General features: G+C 35.6%; 1 protein-coding gene and 1 long non-coding RNA gene across 3 annotated transcripts; both read left to right on the top strand.

Moving 5' to 3' along the window:
* Nucleotides 1-660: 660 nt before the first annotated feature.
* On the top strand, nucleotides 661-20,450 carry MAP1D (methionine aminopeptidase 1D). 2 transcript variants are annotated; one of them, XM_023657230.2, is made up of 10 exons: nucleotides 661-863; nucleotides 1,216-1,282; nucleotides 1,818-2,046; nucleotides 3,164-3,325; nucleotides 3,435-3,476; nucleotides 10,429-10,500; nucleotides 11,359-11,438; nucleotides 16,539-16,636; nucleotides 16,921-16,968; nucleotides 20,104-20,450. In XM_023657230.2, exons 1-10 carry the CDS (start codon nucleotides 749-751, stop codon nucleotides 20,247-20,249), a joined length of 1,059 nt encoding a protein of 352 aa, XP_023512998.2. In that variant the 5' UTR covers nucleotides 661-748; the 3' UTR covers nucleotides 20,250-20,450. The 2 variants fall into 2 exon arrangements, with proteins under 2 accessions (XP_023512998.2, XP_086974576.1); XM_087118450.1 differs by lacking the exon at nucleotides 1,216-1,282 and having other exon boundaries at nucleotides 716-863.
* On the top strand, nucleotides 11,446-15,666 carry LOC111777575 (uncharacterized). The gene is made up of 2 exons (XR_015412107.1): nucleotides 11,446-12,533; nucleotides 12,610-15,666. It is a non-coding gene; the product is annotated as an uncharacterized LOC111777575 (long non-coding RNA).
* Nucleotides 20,451-20,757: the final 307 nt, after the last annotated feature.

The raw sequence follows: 20,757 nt of genomic DNA on the forward strand, positions 1-20,757 counted from the left end.
CGCCAATGGAAGCCCAACTCCAACTAAGGAAAGTCGGCACAAAAACGACAGTCGACTCCACCAATTACAGCAGCATTCTCGGGAGCCTATGCTATATGGTAAACACACGCCATGCCCTGACCTTGCTTATTCGGTTGGATATGTGAGTAGGTTTCTGGAAGCACCTAGGGAGGAACATCTTGTGGCTGTCAAATGGACTGATTACTTTTTTAAAATAATCAAGCTATGTATTACTCTTACATTTCACGTAAAGATAAGCACCCGTGTATGGATAAGGTGGCGGAGCGTTGAAGGCCATGAAACTAATTAGGGTAGTTGCATTTAAGTCTATTTTGTAGCCCTTTAGATCAATGCATTATTTTATTTCTTTGTTTTATTTAAATTTCACATGGTTTATTTCAGTTGTGTTTTTTTAAAGCTTTTATTAAAAACGTTCAAGTCAAATACATCATTTTTTAAATATTTTAAATAAAATTTTCTGCATTTAATGATCATGTCATATATTTAGCCGGGGTATATTTCAATAGAAGAATTAGGTGTACAATGTAGGGCTCAAAGGTATCCATGCGTGCGAGCTTGGGTTCATGAGACGGGCTCACACGTACCTAAACCTAGCTGAGCAGGTTAGCATTCTTTAAAGTACTCATGCTGATCAGACGCGCATTGGATGATAAAAAGATAAAAGTCTATTTAGTGTTTCGGCGTTTCAGCGACAGAGGCCGAGTGTGGACTGTGGAAGAAAGCAAAAATGGTGGGAGCCTTGTATGGAGAATCAAAACTCTTCTCATCCTTTCTGGGAGTTGGTGCTAACCATTTCCTTCACTCTTGGCTGCCTGTTCATCAAGTCTTCGCCTATAATCCAGGTATTCTTTTATCCTTCCTCGTTCATTTCCGTTCTATGTTGCTCTTCTTGCTTCAACATCTTTCCTTTGTTCTTTCTGAGTACTTGTCTTCTTACCCAATCGGTTAGCAATTCCTTAAAATCCTGTTGTTTCCCGTTATTCTCCAGTGATAATTTGCTGTTAAGGGGTTGTAATCCAAGTTCAACATCGAATGACTCATTAATTAGAGCGTTTTTTTTTCTCGTGCTAATCTGTTCTAGTTTCCTGGTTATTGTGATGTAAGAAAACCACTTGCAATTTTTCGGCTGCTCGTGTTTTTATCTTGAGCGAAAAATCTGGGTAAAATGGAGGTAATCTGTATATTCTTTTGTAGGAGGCAAACATGTCTCAATGCAATTATCCAGGACACTTTCTGGTTTGGCCAACCTTTTCAATAGAAGGTATAAAGCTCCATAGTTTTGTTCTCTCGTTTTCTGAAAGTTACGTTTATGGGAATCGGTATTTTGCACTTATACAACCGAGGATGTAAACTGTTCCTTAATTCTCATGGAAAGTCGCACGTCAGTAAGTTCTATATATTCGTGATTTGTGAACTTCGAATGGTATACTGTGACGAAAGTTGTACATTTCATAATGTGCGGTGCAGATGGTAATTGGTAGTTACAAACATGTAAGTTATGTTCCCCCACACATTCGACGGTCATATAGTTGAAAGGGTGTTAGGATGAGTATTTTTATTAACATCTTAGATGTCTTTATATGTGCTTATTACATATTTACACTTGCACTCACACTGTAGCGTATAATTCTCCATTAGGGACTATATATTTGGATGTGGCCTTTGTGATCCAGTTTCTAAAGGAGTCAATACGTAAAGAATTGTGTCCGTTATTGTTTCTTGTAGCATATTTCAAGTACAAAAATATGTTGATCTTCAAAAGGTGTTGAATGAACCATTCTCATTGAAATTGATAGAAATTTGGACGAGATGCAAAATATGAATCGTAAACGTCTAAGACCTGGAAAAGTTTCTCCTCCTCGACCTGTTCCAGACAATATACCAAGGCCTCCTTATGTCAAATCTAGGCGACCACCTGGAATTGCTAGTGGACCTGAGATTCATGATGAGAAGGGTATAGAGTGCATGAGAGCTTCTGGGAGGCTTGCAGCCCAAGTTCTAGAATATGCAGGGACATTAGTAAAGGTATTTTTCTGCTTATTATTTCTCGTGCTGGGGTAAATTATATGTATCTATTTGCTCTACTTTCTTCTACTTTCAAATGATACTTGCTACTCTACATGTCTAATTGACATTTCTCTATATTAGAGAGCATATTGACATGAATTTACATATAATGTGACCATCTAGATTGCATTGGGGCAAAAGGAAGGCAAAAATCTTAACAAATGTACATATGTTGGCAAACAAAGTTAAATAATGAAACCTGTCCCAAATGATTCCAAACCTCTGATCTTTTTACTTATTTATTATTTAAAATTTTTTTTGCTCCTTTCAAGCGAAGTAGCCTAACAAAGAGCTGAAACTACATCATTCCCCAAAAGCCCTCAATCTCTTACTTTTCTCCAAAAACATGCCTTTATAGAACAGTGGAAAGAAGCCTTGTGCTTCCTCCAAGTTTTATCAAATAAATTTTGACATTGAATATTCCCAATAAGAATATTTGTTATCTGGACAGTTGAAGTCAATGCATGAAAAATTTCAAAAGAGGTATCCTCCATGCGTCATGTTTCTCAATCATTTAAGGTGTGTTCTTTCTGAAAAAGGAGGAAAGCATTTAGATCATCTGTTTATTCATTGGCACTTTGTTAATACTGAATGTGGCATGTAATGTCAGTTCCTGCACTCTCTGTGGTGGAGCTCCTTGCCTAAATATCTTTGGTTCCTTCAAATGGTGAGGCTAAGATCATAAGGTCGAATGCTACTCAACCTATTTTTTTGGGATGTTTTGAGAATGAGGAATGGAGTTGTTTTTGAAATGATGAGGTTCGGAAATGAGCATGTCTTAATTCTTCACATTGAGCTTTTAGCCATGAAGAAATGTTGTCATTTACTCCGTCTCTTTTTATATTGGTAAAATGAAGAGTGCAACTTTTGATCAAGTTCGGCTCATATCAGTACTTCCTTTTGTAATTCCATTTTTTCATTTACATGTTTCCTATCCAAGAAAAAACAACTTAAATGTAGCTATTCTTTCTGTTATTATGTTTAAACTACTTGTGTTTATCAGTCCATGATGTACCCATTTATGAATCGCCACTATATTTTATTGCAAAATTTTGGTTCTTGCTTCTATTGGCAGCCAGGTATTATGACTGATGATATTGACAAGGCTGTTCACCAAATGATAATTGATAATGGAGCCTATCCATCACCTCTGGGTTATGGTGGCTTTCCGAAGAGTGTATGCACGTCAGTGAATGAATGCATTTGCCATGGAATACCAGATTCCCGAGTTCTTGAGGTCTTCTCTTTGATTTCTTAGTAACATTAATAACATTTATTGTAAATCAATTGCTTGTTTTATGATGATGAATTGAGATGTCATGATCTTTTTTTTTTTTTTTTTCCAGGATGGTGATATTATCAATATAGATGTTACCGTCTATTTAAATGTAAGGATTTGCAACTCTGAGCTTAATTTGTCTTAACAACAGTAGAAGAATGCATATTTGAAGCTCTAAATATCTTATACTGACCTTTATTTGACCTTGTGTACCTGTTCCTTTCATTTTATACACTATGCATGAGAATGTAAAGTTATATAAGCTTATCTTTCTGTTTTCTCTTTTGACAAGTTCTTTCAATTATTGAAAAATTTGTGGGTGTAGGCAAAACATATTACTCATCTTCAATTCGTATATTGTATTTGTAAATTATCTTGCTTTTCATATTAATTTTTTGAGAGGTACATGTGGATAGGATTATGTGTAATATTGATAGCTAGTTTGTTGTCGTTGTACAACTTTATTGGACTTTCTCCCTTAATTTGTAAGTCATCAAGGATTATCTTCAACCATAAGAATTCACATGGCCTTTGTGCAATAGCTCAAAATTTTGATTTGGCAGATGTTCTAGCCACCACATTTTGCTTTTTGCTTCTCCATGTTACCAAACTACCTCCAAGAAAAGTACAATGTCCTGTAGTAGATCTTTTGCCCACTATTGATCTAACATAGTCTGCGTCAGTGTAAGCTTCCAGTGCAAGGGAATTGTTCAGTTTGGATATAAATTCATTTTCCTAAAGTTCCTTTTAAGTAATGTAATATTTTATATGTTGCCCGAAGGTGAGGCTCCCATGAATCATGCATGAATTGGCTAATTACCCTCATTGAGTATACTATGTCTGGTTGAGTGTGAGCTAGATATGTAAGCCTTCTACTAGCCTCTGATACATTTCTCTGTTCATCGTTGGTTCTTCTTTTGACTCTCCCAATTTTTGATGTGGATCTACTGGCATTGTTGTAGGGTTACATTCGCTTTTTCTTGTTTCCATCATTAAACCCATCACATATTTCTATTGTGATATGAAAATATCCTGAGTTGAGTACGCTACTTCAACATTGAGGAAGTATTTTAGCCTTCCAAGTTCTTTGATCTCAAACTCCATCAATTTTCTTCTGAGTTCAAATTTTTTTTCCTCCTCCCGTGACTATGATGTCATCTATATACACTGGAAACTCTGTAACTCTCCTTGATTCTGAATACTTGATAAAAAGAGTGTGATCTCCTTGGCTTTGCTTGTACCCACAATCTTTCATCACCTTTATGAATCTTTCGAACCAAGCCTTTGGTATTTTTTTAGTCCATACAAGACCTTTCTTAATTTGCCTACTTTACCTCTTAAGCTTTCAAAATTGTGGAGGAATGCTCATGTAGATTTCCTCATCTAGACTGCCATGAAGAAATGCATTCTTCACATCATACTATGTGAGTTGCCAATTTAAGTTGGCAAGGGTAACAATATTCTTACGATGTTGATCTTTGCAACTGGGCAAAATGTCATTTGGTAATCTATATCGTAAGTTTGAGTGTACTAATCTTGCTTTTATCCTTTCCAACGTTCCATCAGCCTTGTACTTTACTTTGAGAAGCCACCTATACCTGATTTTTGTTTTTTTTTCTTTTGGCCTATCCACAACTTTCCATGTGTTATTCTTTTCTAGAGTATGCATTTCTTCTCTCATGGTAGAGTATGCATTTTTTCTCTCATGGTAGAGTATGCATTTTTTCTCTCATAGCATCCTACCATTCTCTTTTGGATAAAGTTTTAGATACAATGTTAGGTATAACAATTGAGTTTAGATCACGGTGAAACTCTAGTGTGATGGTGTTAGTCTTTCGAGAGAGAAAAGTTTGATAGGTGTATAAGGGTTGTTTTGTGCATTCTCTAATAGGTTTCAAAGAGCTATGAGACTATCATTTATTGGTACTTGTGTCACATTCTCATTTTGAGTAGAGTCAGATGTTTTGCCTTGTATTGATTTTGAAATAAGTTTTCTTCTTGCATATACATGAGAGAACAACGGATTTGACAATGGAGGTGGAGCATATGGTTCAGTTGGTAACTCTACGATAGTAGGGGTGGACATTAGAAATGTTATAAGGTATGGACTTAATAACGGCAGTAGGCATCGACTCAATAATTGGTTATGTGGGCTGGTTATTTAGTGTGTCTAAGGGTTCGATTAGTTTCCTAGGGACCCTCTTCAGTCTCTATGTTCTCCCCTGAAGAGAGGTATCAGAGAAGAACAATTTATGTAGGGTTGTAATATTTGTACCCTATTGTGGTTGAGAAATATCCTAAAAAGACACATTTTATTGCTCTCAAATCAAGTTTACCTCTTGGAGTATTGTGAACATGAACAATGGCAGTGTACCCAAATATGTGAGGTGTGAGACTATTTGATGTTTGAAAGTGAGAATGAAATTGGATGAGGACTTCTATTGAGCTTAGATTATTTTGGACATGTGATTGGAGACGATAATCATGTGAGTTGTAGTAAGAACTTGCATCTCCCTAGTAAGTTTTTCGCATGTTTATGTGAAAAAGCAATGCTTAGGTAGTGTGTTTGCCTCTCCCTAGTAAGTTTTGACATGTTTATGTGAAAAAGCAATGCTTAGGTAGTGTGTTTAAAAGGTGTCCATTTCTCGTTTCAGCCACTCCATTTTGGTATGGTGTAATAATAACACACAATAATCATGGATAATGCCTTGAGATGGGAAAAATGGGAATAAGGTTTGATTGAAATAATCTCTAGCATTGTCTGTTCGAAGTGTTTTGATTTTGACTCAAATTGGGTCTGAATCATTAAGTGGAAGACAAGAGATATATTGCTTACATCTGATATTTGTTTGAAAGGAATAGCCATGTGACCTGAGTACAATCATCAATTAATGTGAGAAATCAACGAGCATTAGAAACACTTGGTACATTTTGATTAATGAGAAAAGAACAAGAGATATATGGCTAACATCTGATATTTGTTTGAAAGGAATAGCTATGTGACCTGAGTACAATCATCAATTAATGTGAGAAATCAACGAGCATTAGAAATACTTGGTACATGATTAATGAGAAAAGATAACGAGTATGTTTGGCAAATTCACATGTATTACACTGAAAATAAGAGATTTATAGTCCTTGAAACAAATCTGGAAAACATAATTCTCAAAACCCTAAATAAGGAAAAAGTGATGTAACCAAATCCCATATTTATTGGAGGAACTAAGAAATGACACGGGTGTGCCGGGCTGACTATTCTCTCAGGTAATTGCAAGTTGTATAAGCCATTCAATTCTTTAGCAAGTCCAATCATTCGTCTTGAAAAACACAATATGATTAGGAGAAAATAACACTATAGTGGTTTTCATGGGTAAGCTTTTGTATGGAAAGGAGACTACTAGGTAGTTTTGGAACATGTAAGACGGGTTCTAGTATAAGAGTTTGAGAAATGAATACATTGTCTATTCCTAGGACGGGTTTCATTTGCGACGGTAATTTTTCGGTTACTTGGACATGGTTTATAAGTTGCATCATAATCTACAATCCAAGAGTTAACCTAACTTATCTCTAAAGGTTTATACAAAAATTGAATCAAGACTTACTTGAGATAGTTAAGGTATTGGAATTTGATGGTTTGTTGAGCGAGTCCAAGAACATCTTCAATCTTTCAACTCTTCATTATTAAATCCACTAGTTTCCACAACTGCTCCCTTTTGTTTTGATTTGGACTCCTCTGCGATGCATACCTGCCTTCGACATGTAACGACCTTATTTTTCTATTGAAATAGAGCCGCCACTACATGCATGACCTGACTCTTAAGTATGAAACCATTCGTTTAAAATATTTCAAAAACGATGACATGGACTTAAATGTTCGCAATAAAAGCTTTAAAACAAAACAATAGAAAAGAAGTAATGTAAAAATTTAAATAAAACTATGGAAAAAAATAAAACAATGTTTTGGTATAACCTAAGGGCTACAAAATAGACAAAATGCAACTACCCTAACACTAATTCCATGGCCTTCATCGCGACGCTGCTGTAATCCGTACACGAGTGCCATACACTTTACCTGAAATGTAAGAGTAGCACCTGACTTGAGTATTTTAAGAAATATTCGGTAAGTATCCCCACTATTGGGGGTAGGAAAATGCGGAAAATGCAAACACATGCAATATGGTGGGACCTATCCTTTTAACATAAGAGAGCATGGCCTTCGGCAGCTTTCCAGTTTAGGCAAGGTTGAGTGTGTAGTACTTTTCTACACATCACCCCACGCGCGAGCATGGGCCCACCAGACGGGCTCTCACACCCCTAATAATAATAAAATCTAAATAAATCTCTAGTAACAATAGATCTAAATCAATCCTTAGATTCTAGGTAACAATGGAGAGTGTTTCAAGTCTATATTAGACTATTGTTTTTCTTATTTATTTTCAAAGAATTACATATATCTTTAATAAGGAAGGACTGACTAAATCTAAATTGATAGATCTAAATTCTCTAGATATTAGGTAATCTAAATAAATCCCTAGATAATAGCTAACAAGATAAGATAAATCAAATAAATCTCTGTTGGGTAACAATAAATCTAAATAATCCAACTACTTCCTTACTTGATGGGATTACACCAATATCCTTTGACACTCCCCCTAAGTAATATGTATCATTCATTCTCAGCTTGGATACTAACTTATAAATTACACAGATATCTTTAACTTAAGGCTAATCCTTCGAGGTCAATTTTTTCCCTTATTTAATGAGGTTACACAAATATCTCCTAATTTAAGATGGAATTACACAAATATTCCTTAACTCAAGATGATTTCTTCAATAGATCTGATGGTCTTTTCATGTCTCCTTTTGATGGCTTGAAGATAAAAAACTAATCCTTCTCATTGAAACCTTAAAAGCTACCTTGGGTCTCACAATTAACCTATCAAAGTCTATGGTGAACACCATGCATGCATATGTCCATGGGTCTTAAAATTAACCTTTAAGAGCTAACTTCAAAATTAACCTTCCAAAGTATGTGGTTGTTGAACACTGCATATACGGATATGTCCATAGTTAAATATTTGGAACTGCAAAATAGCTCTTCTCCCATTAATCTACCCAGCATGCTCTTGGGGCAATGCTTAAGGTTCTCTCCTTTTAGAAAATGGTATTACATAAAGTTGAGCAAAGAATTTATATGTGGAGGAACAATAATATTTTTAAAGGGAAGTGTGGTCCAACCCCCTTTAGATTTGAAAATATGTGGCTGTCTCATCCCACTCTTGGAACCTCTTTACCCTTCTGGTGGGCAGTGGAGGCTCTAGGAAGATGGGAAGGTTATCGTTTTGTGGGTAAGCTTGTTGTTTGAAGAAGTCACTTAAAATTTCGAATCCTGAAGTATTTGGAGACTTGAAGATCAAGAAACAGGATTTACTAAATCGCATTAACATGCTGAATAGACTGGAAGAGGTTGGTTCCCTATGCTTTGAGCAAAGGGAGGAAATGTTGTCTCTGAAAGTTGAGTTTGAAGAGGTTACTAAAAGTTAGACTATTAGCTAGAGGCAAAAGGCTAAGTTTAAATTTGCCAAGGAGGGTGACAACAACTCATTACCTACCATACATGCCAACTGTGGAGTTTTTGTGAGATTCTAACGGTACTTTGTACTTTCATTTTCATGTATTCTGGGGTGTGAATACATTATTTCTTCTTACAAAGTAAATGGACTACAACCCAATTTATACACTCTAAAAGTTACCGTAAAAAAATGATTCAAACTCGATGGTAGCTTTCTACCGAGGACATTAAAGTTCTATGAGTTGTTTGGTAATCAAATGTGTAGGATTAGATACCTGTTCATGAGATTAGCTGAGGTGCTTGAGCTTGAACACATGGATATAAAAAAACTGTAATTGTAAATGGGCAGAAAGGAAAAGTGCTATACAAGGAACTATTTGCTTGCATGAGCCCAACAAAGATATTGTTTAGAGCAAAAGAGGATTTTGGAGAATACTTTTAAATTTTTTCATAAGGAAATTGGAAAACTGCAAAAATAAATATGTTGGGTGAGGGCACCTAGGGGGCACACCCCAAGAAGCAATGTGCATGACATGAGTTTTTTCGAGAAGTGTGTTTTTTCTTTTGAAAAGAAAACTGATGATACCAATTGAACAAATGGAGAAATAAAGGAGCAATAAAGGAGCAAACCAACCAGAACGAAAAAACCGATTGAGCAAAGCAAGTTATTCAAGGCGATTGAGCCAATTGAACCAATGAACCATACCAATTGATCCCAAAAAGTCAGTTGATGACGAACTCAGGAGCTGAAGTAAAAGTATTTGAGCAGTTGAACAAAATGAGTACAAAAATAAAATGTTGATAGAGCAACAAATTTTGAGGGTATGCATGGGCTGTACTGAGGTGCGAGACCCTTGAGACTTTTGTTGAAGATTTGATTTCTTGAAGGAAGAAGTAAGTTTCATGAGGACAACCTTTGGTCAGGTTCTAGTATATTATTATTTCATACAAAGTAAAAGAGAACATACTGCCATACACTCCAGTGACGTTATAATGACAGAAAAAAGAGGTAAAAAGTCTTAATGCTATCTATACATATGAACCCATTAATAAGGATCTGATATAAAGACTTAAAAGATATTATTGGGTTGGGCCATTGTTTAGGAAAGCAATTAGCTAGTAAGTCCAACGTATTTGTGTCCATGAAATTGTCTCTGATCTTTCATTTTATTTTTCTTGAAGATGATTGGCCTTTTGACTTGGGCTTCTAAAGAAATAACCTTACTGCTAGGACTTCGAAGCTATCTTAATGTTCCATAGCTTATGATGATTATATATTGTTTAGTTTAATGGGTGGCCATTGTGAAATGTCTCGTGAGCGATATTCATACACTTGTTTTCACACATTACACCGGAGATTGATATGTAAACCTCATCTAGAAAGGTGGGGAATCTATCAAATGAAGCATTAATAATTTTTTTGGTGTTATTCAATGAAATACAAATTTGTAGCTATTAAAACTATGTCTGCTATCCTGCTAATTTGTAGGGGTACCATGGTGATACTTCAACAACTTTCTTTTGTGGAGATGTTGATGATGAAGCCAGAAAACTTGTCCGGGTAGCTTTTTCTTTCTACTTTTGTTAATGAGTAGCTATTACAATTAGATATAGCTATTACAATTAGATATAGCTATGTTGTTCTTGTTGTCTTTTGATACGTCACTAGTTATATATATATATATATATATATATTGTTAATATTTCAATGGAAAAAGTTGTTGGTCTTCTACAAGGACCGGTCTAGAACTTTATAATTTATTTGGCTAAATTCTTGTCCAGCAAGATCCAATCTGGCTTTACTTCATATAAGTGTGAGTATTGTAAATTGGAACTTCTCCTACCTTCAACATAGGTACTACATGTTTTTTTTCCTTTTGGATTGAAGGATTTGTGATACTGAGCTAGGATGATAGGACAGTAATTTCTGAAAATAATAGAACTTCGTAATTACCTTGTTAAGTTTGGTTAAAGTCAAGTATGATATGTTTTAATGTGTAGATGCTGTCCACCATGGGTTCCATACATGGGTAATGTGATTTCTTCTGTACCGGCTTCATGTGGTTGCATTCATCGTTTTTTTATATTCTGAAAATTTCCAACCGCTGGTTTCTGTTTGACCTGCCATAAATTGTTTAATTTCATGACTATGTTTGGCTGAAATGCTGAGTGTCTTTGATTCTAACTGGGTAGTTCGCTTCATCTTGCCGCCATATTGCAAGACAAGACCCTTTGGGCAAATTTCTTTGTTTTACGTTCCAAATGATGGGAAATATGGTTTACGATATTAAATCCTGCTCAATATTACCAAATATTGTAGGTTTGAGTGGTTGTTTCATAAGATTAGTTGAATTGTGCATAAGTTGTTCCAAAGATTCGTGTGCATAAGTTGTATTTTTTTCTCCAATAACTGCTTTAGGTGACTAAAGAATGCTTAGATAAAGCAATATCCATATGCGCACCAGGAGTGGAGTTCAAGAAAATTGGCAAAATAATTCAGTAAGAAACCCCACTTTGTACTGCTGAACCATACGACACTATTGATGATTGTAGTTTCAAGGTTTAGATATTAATGATATTTTCTGTTTCCTATCAATAGAGAAAAAGGTTTAGGATTATTTTTTACTATGTGATTCCTTTTACAATTAATGGTAGCATGTTTGTGTTAAAATAACACAAAATATGAACATATTCTAATTCAATAAAGACATCTTTTGGGCTTTGCTTTTCTTTGAAAACATGTAATGTGATAGAGTAAGGAAGCACAATCTATTACTGTAGAACTAATGGGGAGGGGAAGAGTTAAAGAATTACTTGAGGTTCAATTCAAAGAAGATTCTTCTGTGGAAAGCCTCCAAAGTTAGTTATTTATTGTCCGATCAGTCTGATTTCTTCTCTTTATAAAATTATTGCCAAAGCTCTTGCTTAGAGGTTGAAGAAGGTTCTCCCTTCCACCATAAGCGATTGTCAAACAACCTTTGCAGTGGGTATCCTAGATGCCATTCTTGTAGCTTCAGAAGTGGTTGAAGATTTGGACGTTAAGTAACAATAGGGGTATGTTTTGAAGTTGGACCTTGAAAAGGCTTAGGACAAAGTCGATTGGCACTTCCTTGATGTTGTTCTGAAGCTAAAAGGCTTTGATAGCTTGAGGAGAAAACGGATAAGAGGTGGTTTCTACTGAAAATTTCTCTGTTTTGATTAATGGTGAGCCTAGGGAAAAGATTTCAGCGGTAAGAGGTTTGAGGCAAGGCCATCCTTTGCCCCCCTTCCTCTCTCTTTCTATCATCAGGGAGGCTCTCAGCTGAGTGTTGCATGATTGTCAGGAAAGCAGAATCTTAAAAGCTTTTCAAGTTGGGGAAGCTATGGTCAATATGTCGCATCTCCAGTACACTGATGACATTGTTGAGCCTTTATGTGGAATGGAATACTTTGCCCGCATTGATTGGGGTGTTGGGTGTGGGCTCGCTATATTATTGAAATATGTCTTTGCTAGGTGGCTCTGGAGATTCACGCAAGAAGAAAATCCCCTCTGGAAGAAGGTAATCTCTACATTTATGGAGCTAATACTCACAGTTGAATGATGAGAAGAGAAAGGTAGCCAGACCTTCGGTCGATGTTGCCAAAAGTTTGCTGCTCTTTGTTTGTTTTACTTAATTTAAAGTTGATGCAGGTGTTCAAATCCATTTTTGGGAAGATAGTTTGGTTGACCAAGATACATTACAGAATTGCTTTCCGGATTTTTCTGTGATTTCTAGCAAAAAAGGTGCTTCTATTTCTGAGTGTTGGGACAACAACAAAAAAGTTGGAATTTGGGCCACACATGGGGTCTCTTTGACAGGGAACTAAATAGTTGGGGTGATAATAGAAAATTTGACTTCGGTTCAGTGAGTTGGATGGCCTGATCGAGCCTTTTGGCCCCTTGAGGGCTAAGGTTGTTATTCTTTGAAGTCAGCCTGCATATGCGTTTCTAGAAATACTAGAAAGGTAAAATCCCCTTGACCGCGTTGGTTTGGAGAAGCAAATGGACGCAGAAAGTAGAACTTTTCAGTCCTTCGGCATTTAGAAGCCTTGATACTGACGAGATGATTCAGAAAAAAGGTTTCAAGTCTTGGGCTCTTTCTCAGTTGGGGTGCATATTATGCTTGAAAGAGGGGGAAGATATAAACTACTTTTTTCTCCATTGCTTGTTTGCATTTCAGGCTTGAACTTTAATTTTTAGAAGTTAGGGATTGGGACTTGTCCTCTCCGGAGGATTGATGATTGGCTTGTGGAAGGCATAAGTGCTTTGAATTTGTCAAGCAAAGCTAGGATTTTGGGTTGCTATGCTATGATAGATTCTTTGTGGCAGATTTGGCTCGAAATCTATATTTTCAAGATAAGTTTCCTAATTTTGATTCTTTTTGTATTCTTTACGGTTCTTGATGGGCCTCTTTACATTCAAAGTTCTTTTATCAGCTATTGGAAACCGCTTGTTAAGTAGTTCCCCTGGACGGAATTTCCTCTTCCCTTAGTAGTGTTGTCTTTTATTGTCTTTTTACCTTCCCTTGTGTGTATCTATCTATATCTATCTATCTATGTGTATATATAGTGAATGGAATAGAGTATTCTGATTCTCTCAAACCTTTAGCATTTACATGGCAATAGAGAGCTAGGTTAATTGGATTTTTTTTGTTAACCTAGGGATTTTTTTTTTTTTTTTTTTGTTAACCTATGGTTTTGTGAACCTTAGATTTTGGAGTTTGGGTCAGAGATTTCTGTCTAGACATGTTGTATCTGTGCATCTACTCCTCATAACTTTGAAAATTTCATTACGATTTCTGCAGAGGAGTTTGCTAAATTTCAACCATATCAAGTGTCATTATTGACATTATATTCTACTCCAGTTACTGCTATCACAAAGACTGTAACGCTTCTATATGCCTTCTTCCTCCACTTTGAAATGAGCCATTGACTTTGGTGCTACCAATCATATGACAGGCAATCCCAATTTATTCCCTAATCTTCTTTTTAAAATTTTTTTGTCTACCTTTTCACCTAATGTTACCATAGATGAAAAAACTACATCTCCAGTTTGGGTCTGACGCAATGAATCTTACCAAATCAATTTCATTGTCGTTTGGTTTAAATTTACCACAGTTATCTTTCGATCTCTATTAGTAAATTCGCTTGCAATCTTAATTCTTGCATCTTATTCATTCCTGGTCATTGCTTAATGCTTAGTTTAGGATCTTACAACGAAGAAGACTATTGGTAGTGGGCGTGAATTTGAAGGTCTCTGCATCTTTAAACCACAAGTATCTATAGCCATCATATGCTCTAGAGTGTCCACTTAGCCGCCATCACATGCTCTAGAGTGCCTCCTTCCTTTGAAGAATATTTCCATTTGGGTCATTTGTCTATCTCAATATTGAAGACTCTCGTCCTCAATTTGATCATTTGTGAATGCAAAAAAATGGATGTCTGCAGTATGGTCCGCTCAACAAAGGATCATGTGTTTTTGGTAAATAGTCGTTTTTAGTTTCGTTAGATTATGTGTCATGTTAGTTTGCTAAGTTTTAACATATGAGTTTGTATCCAATAGTCAATACACGAGCTAGTGCTCTTATTGAGTCATAGAGGGTTTCAGTATTTTTTTACCTTTGTTGACGATTATTCTCGTGTTACTTGGTTATTTTTAATGAAAAGCCATTCTAAGTTGATTTCTTATTTTCACAACATTCATCGGTAAATTCGAAATCAACCAATTGTGAATGCAAAAAAATGGATTTGTCTGCAGTATGGTCCGCTCAACAAAGGATCATATGTTTTTGGTAAATAGTCGTTTTTAGTTTCGTTAGATTATGTGTCATGTTAGTTTGCTAAGTTTTAACATATGAGTTTGTATCCAATAGTCAATACATGAGCTAGTGCTCTTATTGAGTCATAGAGGGTTTCAGTATTTTTTTACCTTTGTTGACGATTATTCTCGTGTTACTTGGTTATTTTTAATGAAAAGCCATTCTAAGTTGATTTCTTATTTTCATAACATTCATCGGTAAATTCGAAATCAACCCGTTCTTTTAAAGTCCTACGGTGTGTAATGCTAAGAAATATTTCTAAAAAAGAGATACTCCTTATACAGTTAATTTTGTAATTAAGGGTATTCATGACACCCAACGTTTGCCGTTGAATGAAAAGTTAACTCAAGAAATGAGACAAATGAGTTGGCTCGATTGGAGGGGTTCAACAACATTTTCTTGATTAGAGGCAGTGTCTTGAGCAGCATCCCAAATCTCTTTGATAGTTGAAAGTAGGAGAAAATTATCTCTAATCTTAGTGCTCATGGAGTTGATTAACTAGCTCATAACTTGATTGTTCTTGTGGATCCTCGAGTTTGGGTTATAAGATGCTTTACCTGTGATATAATCTTCTCATCCACAGACCGTACATGAACATCATCACGATTGTGAACTCTGAAGGTAGTTATGGCCTTGGAGTTTGTGGCATGTTATTTGCATACTGTTGCTCTCAGTGAAGGGGAAAATGATATTTTGCGATTCTGATCCTTACAAGATTTAAAAGAAAAAAAAAAAAAAAAAAAAAAAAGAAAAAAAAAAGAAGAGGAAATGAGCAATGGGGAAAAACAGACGTGAGGTCATTGTGAAAAGAAAGTGCATGGCGACGACTGATGATGATGGCAATGACAACAACAAAGGAGGTTTTTATTCTAAATGAAACCCCCCCCCCCCCCCCCCCCCCCCCCCCCCCCAAAAAAAAAAGGCCTCCATGATTTTTGTGGTGGGGACGACGAAAATGAAGTAGATCTGTGACGTTTCGCAAAGGAGATAGTCGCAACTTCATTTGAAGTTGGCAACAACAGTGACATGCAAGGGTTTCATCAAAAGGTAGATTTGTGAGGATTTCGACTGTGAGGGTTTTCAACAACTACAAGGGTTTTGACTTTGGGATGAGCAATGGCTCATCTTTGGGAGGAAGGTTAGTTTGGTGACAGCGGTTAGTGTTTTGGCGACGAAGCTAGGGTTTTGATACTATGAAGCTATGTATGACAAAAAGAAATTTCTTATTTCTTGAGTGGCAGATAAACTCTCAACTTTATACAAGAAATTACTCAATCATAAAGCTAGAATGAAGCAGTAAATCTAAACCTATATGAAAGGAAAGATAGCAAAATATACCCAGAATAGACGAGGAAATAATCTTAAGCAAATCCTATTAACGGTTGAATACTTTTAATTTTAATTTTTTGAAAAACTATTGTTGGAGCAAATTATGTGCATTTCTCTAATGGATTGTTTGAATTAGGTATAATATCTTAGGTAGGTGGTTGCTAAGATTTAAACTAATTTATCTCAAAGAAATTTTGCTTCACACTCATATATGGTTGTGTGATTGCAGGGTAATCATTAATTGGATTATTGTGTTGAAGCATAGTATTTAGGAATAATTGTTATAAGATGCTTGGATAGAACTCTGCACTTATTCTGTTGATGTTAATGAATTGTTTTGTCCATCTGTCCAAGACTAATTTAAGATAATGTGATATCTTGCGGAATAATGAAAATCTCCTTTCTCATAATTTTCTCTGTTTCTCTAATCAAGTGACCATGCAGATAAGCATCGATTTGGTGTAGTTCGACAGTTTGTTGGCCATGGCGTTGGACGTGTGTTTCATGCTGATCCAGTTATTCTTCACTTCAGTAATTATTCTGTTCTTTAGATGCTCGCTTTTACAATGTGGTTTTTGTGTCATGCTGGTTTATCTAACATGGTTTTGATCTTTACATGTTCTTTATGCACATGATTATAAAATGACAAATAAATGACTTATATGGACCTCTTTATAATTTGATCAAGAAAAGGTTTCCTGCTCTTCAGTTTATTTGCTTTTGCATTGTACGGAAGTGTTTGCATTATTTAACCAATCACATGAAAAAGGGAAATTATTGTCAGATACTTGAGAAAGATTTCTTGCTCTTTTCAGGGAACAATGATGGTGGGCGCATGGTGTCGAATCAAACCTTTACAATTGGTATTATATTTCATTCGTTTTAGTCTTCCTGTGTATTATGTTTATCTACAATTTTTTTCCTCTGATGATTACTTTCAACATGCGAATAACGTCAGCATGCGAAAGTTATGAATAAAAAATTCATATGTAAAGTGGTTGAGTGAAATTACACTTGCAATTATATTTCAAATATGATCCGAGTCATTGGGATTTGAGTATTATGATAAATTTTATTTCCATCTGTATTTTAGTTAGAACCAAAGAAATCTTATATCCTTCATCTTTATTTCTGTCCTCCATCAATTCAGTAGTAGAGCCCAAATAATCCAAATGTTTTTCTCCACCTTCTATGTTTGCTAATATCATCAGTCTACATATTTCTTGCCCTTGCCATTCTGTGCGTTGCCAACCTTTTCTCCAGCCCCTCTAGTGTATATGTCAAGGGAAAACTTCTAGGGAAATTGTTTGGTGTATCGGAGTTGTGACGCCCAGTCCCAGACTGTTCTTCCTGGCCTGGAATTCTGTTCGGAAAAAAAAAACAGAGTAACAAGTGTAACCCCCCCCCCCCCCCCCCCCCCAAAAAAAAAAAAAAAACAGAACTATAATAAATAAAAAAGGAGAAGAAAACCGTTGAAATTCTGCCATCTTAAATTGAGCGTCCAAGCTTCAGACACACCCTGGCCTCACTAACTGCTGCCGATTGTTACCACCATATGCATCATAAACAACCTCAGTCTGCATCAGACGGATATTCCTCTTGAATCTTGAAATTAAACTTATGCATAAAATGAAAAACCTATACCAAAGGAAAACAAGGGACAACAATTACTACGATCATGGAAGTTACCATCTATCTGAAACACCAATTGCACCATTAATTTCGAAGACTCATTACGTCTAATTCAAAACAATCTTTGCTGTTTCAAGTCAATTGTGTCCTATGTTTTGTTGTTGCTCAGGTAAAATCTACTAACTCATCAACCACCCGATTTCATTCGGGCACCTAGGTGCAATTGCTTTTTAGTAATTTAAGATGTATCTGGATGACTGAAAATGTAAGATCATAGTGTTTATGTAACGGTACTTCAATGTAAGTCCCATAATTCTTAATTTACTAGTGTTGGGGAACTAGAAGTAACAGATAAAATTAGAATAAATATTGAAAAACAAACACGCAAACTATTAGGTTGATGCACGGGCATTCAGAGTAATCTTTATTTACCACGGGTGCAGCATGTATTCACTAACTTGACAACTCTACATTGAAAGGTTGGCCTCAAATCTCCACAACAATTACTACCCCTCTTTTGGCCAATTGCTCTTAAAATAGCAAAGGAGAGAAATATGAGAAAGGAGAGTGAATAAAATATTAAAGTTACTTGTGTTGAAAGTGTTTGAGAGAGAGGTAAATATAGAATTTCTAGATCTAGTGAATTTATGACACAAGTTTTAACACCTCAATTAATAAAAAGATATACGTTTTACTCTTGCTTTGATAAAAGAGAAACACCCCAAACTTACTATCTCATTTAAAAGTTAGAACCTCTATAATAATTATTAATAAATATTAAAATGTAATACCACAGTGTTAAGGAAAACCATTAGCTATTACTATTAATGTTGTTAAGTTTTTGTTATTGTTGTTAGAACTTCTTGTTCAGTTGTACTTGGTTATTTTATTTGTTGCTTTGGCAGATTGATTAGTTGGATTGGCTTAGTTGTTCTTGTTGTAGGTTACCGGTTGTTCCTTTAACAACCTGAACTAATCTTTGTTCTACTCGGTAGCTGGCCTGTATATCCACTTCCATGGACCTTTATTCAATAAGAAAGATTCTGCTAGATTTACATTTCTGAAGATCTTTCTCTGAAGTTTTTTCCTCAAGAAATGAGCATTTAGGAATGAAAGATTAATGTGTATGTTTTGCAGTATTTGCCTTTTCCAAACTGTATTATGTTAACTAATGTTTATATCCCTTTGAGCAGCTACCATTAGAAACCCTTGCTCTTTTAGGATCATAACCATTTTATGGGTCTTACAAAAAATGCATGAAGGTTACATCCACCCATCATAAGCTTAGAGTAAGGACTTTAATGAGAAGGAACAAGAGCTCTCTTGACCCTATGAAAATAGGCACTAATTTGGAAACTTCAAGCCAAGCATCTTCTCATCCATTGCCCACCCTGAGGAGTGAAGGCGGCTGGATAACATTTCTGAACTTAACAATATTTAATGAAGAATTTCTAGAATTGCCAACCTGTTCCTTGCCATGCTATCATCCCTAGAGCTCAATGCTACACTTATGGGCTTCTATAAAAAATTTCATCCCAGCAAAAGCCAAGTCACCTCATCTTTATTCTTCCAGCTTGAAAGTCAGCCTTGATCAGTCTTGTATAAGAGGGCTCAAGTTTTAGATTAAAGAGTGCTCTCTATTTGAAATTGAGAACGTCTTCCGTTATTCAAATTTGTAGCTTGGCATCTGGGTTTAGGTTATCATCCCAAAACATTAAATTGATAGCATCATGATCGCCTACATTTCTTGTGGTATAAGTTCTAGTATTTAGGCATTCAAAACCTATGGATGTTGGCGAGAAAAACTAATCACTTCAGGCTAAGGTTTCAGTTCTGGGTTTTTGAATTATGTGAACACCAACTTTCATTGAGTGAATCGGTTATAGTTTCAATTGAGTGATCGGTCCGAACTCTCAATTCTGCAAATTCAACTTTCCTACTTTTTTTTTTTTTTTTAATCAACGTCTCAATTCACCACATCAATGCTCTCCTTGCTCTCAAAAATTAATCCTCTGTTTAATGGATGATTTAGTTTTGATTAAGCATATGCAATTTTGCACACTAACCTTTCTTTCTTCTCTTGCCCTTCTTGCCATGTATACGCCAATAGGCACTATTACTGTTACTGAACTAGGGATTGTGTAATATTTTCCTAAACACAAACTTGCAAGGACCTAGCATATTTTTCAACTACAAAATTAACATTAAAGCCACGAGGATGCAATTTTTTTTTTTTTTTTTTTAACACAGTTAGAAGCTGTTGGCATGTACATTGTACAATATTTTGTGCACGTTAGAATTCATACTTTCGTTCTTCTTGCCCCATTGTTGATTTCTTTTGTGCACATTTTTTTATTCTTGTGCAGAGCCAATGCTAACTATGGGTAGCATAAATCCTGTCATGTGGGATGATAACTGGACTGTCGTAACAGAAGACGGAAGTCTGTCAGCACAATTTGAACATACCATCTTAATAACCGATGATGGAGCTGAGATATTAACGCAGTGTTAAACAACAGTGGATCTCATGGCAAGACTTTGATATTCCAAATACAAGTATTTTTCTTATCCTGAAGCTCATATTCATTTATCACCGCCAAATGTATGTATCAAAAAACATGGAAGTTATTTCTTGAGACAAACAGCTCTTGAATAATGTATTAAAAGTTTTTAGCTTCAATTTAGTACTTCCTTCTTACAAGGATTTTCCTGATCTGGTATATATAATGATGATGGTTCTGTTGGAGAATTAAAGGAAGCTGATATGAGCATTGGAATGGAAAAAAATTGGAGAAAAAACTCTCTCGAGTACTATTCCTCTTTGCTAAATTGGAACCGATGCTTGCAAGGAGAGAGAAAACCTCGGAGAGTTTCATCTAAGAAAGGCTTTAGAGAGTTGAACATTCCAAAGAACTTCGAAAATACCACAAAAAAAATCATTGTAAATTACAAAAATCATCAGATCTTAGGCAGGTTGTATGGCCTTTTGATGTGATGTGATGTCGCTGTCAATCGTATAT

This window comes from Cucurbita pepo, chromosome 16 (genome assembly GCF_057944985.1).
Source record: "Cucurbita pepo subsp. pepo isolate OVF chromosome 16, ASM5794498v1, whole genome shotgun sequence".
Lineage (NCBI taxonomy): Eukaryota > Viridiplantae > Streptophyta > Magnoliopsida > Cucurbitales > Cucurbitaceae > Cucurbita > Cucurbita pepo.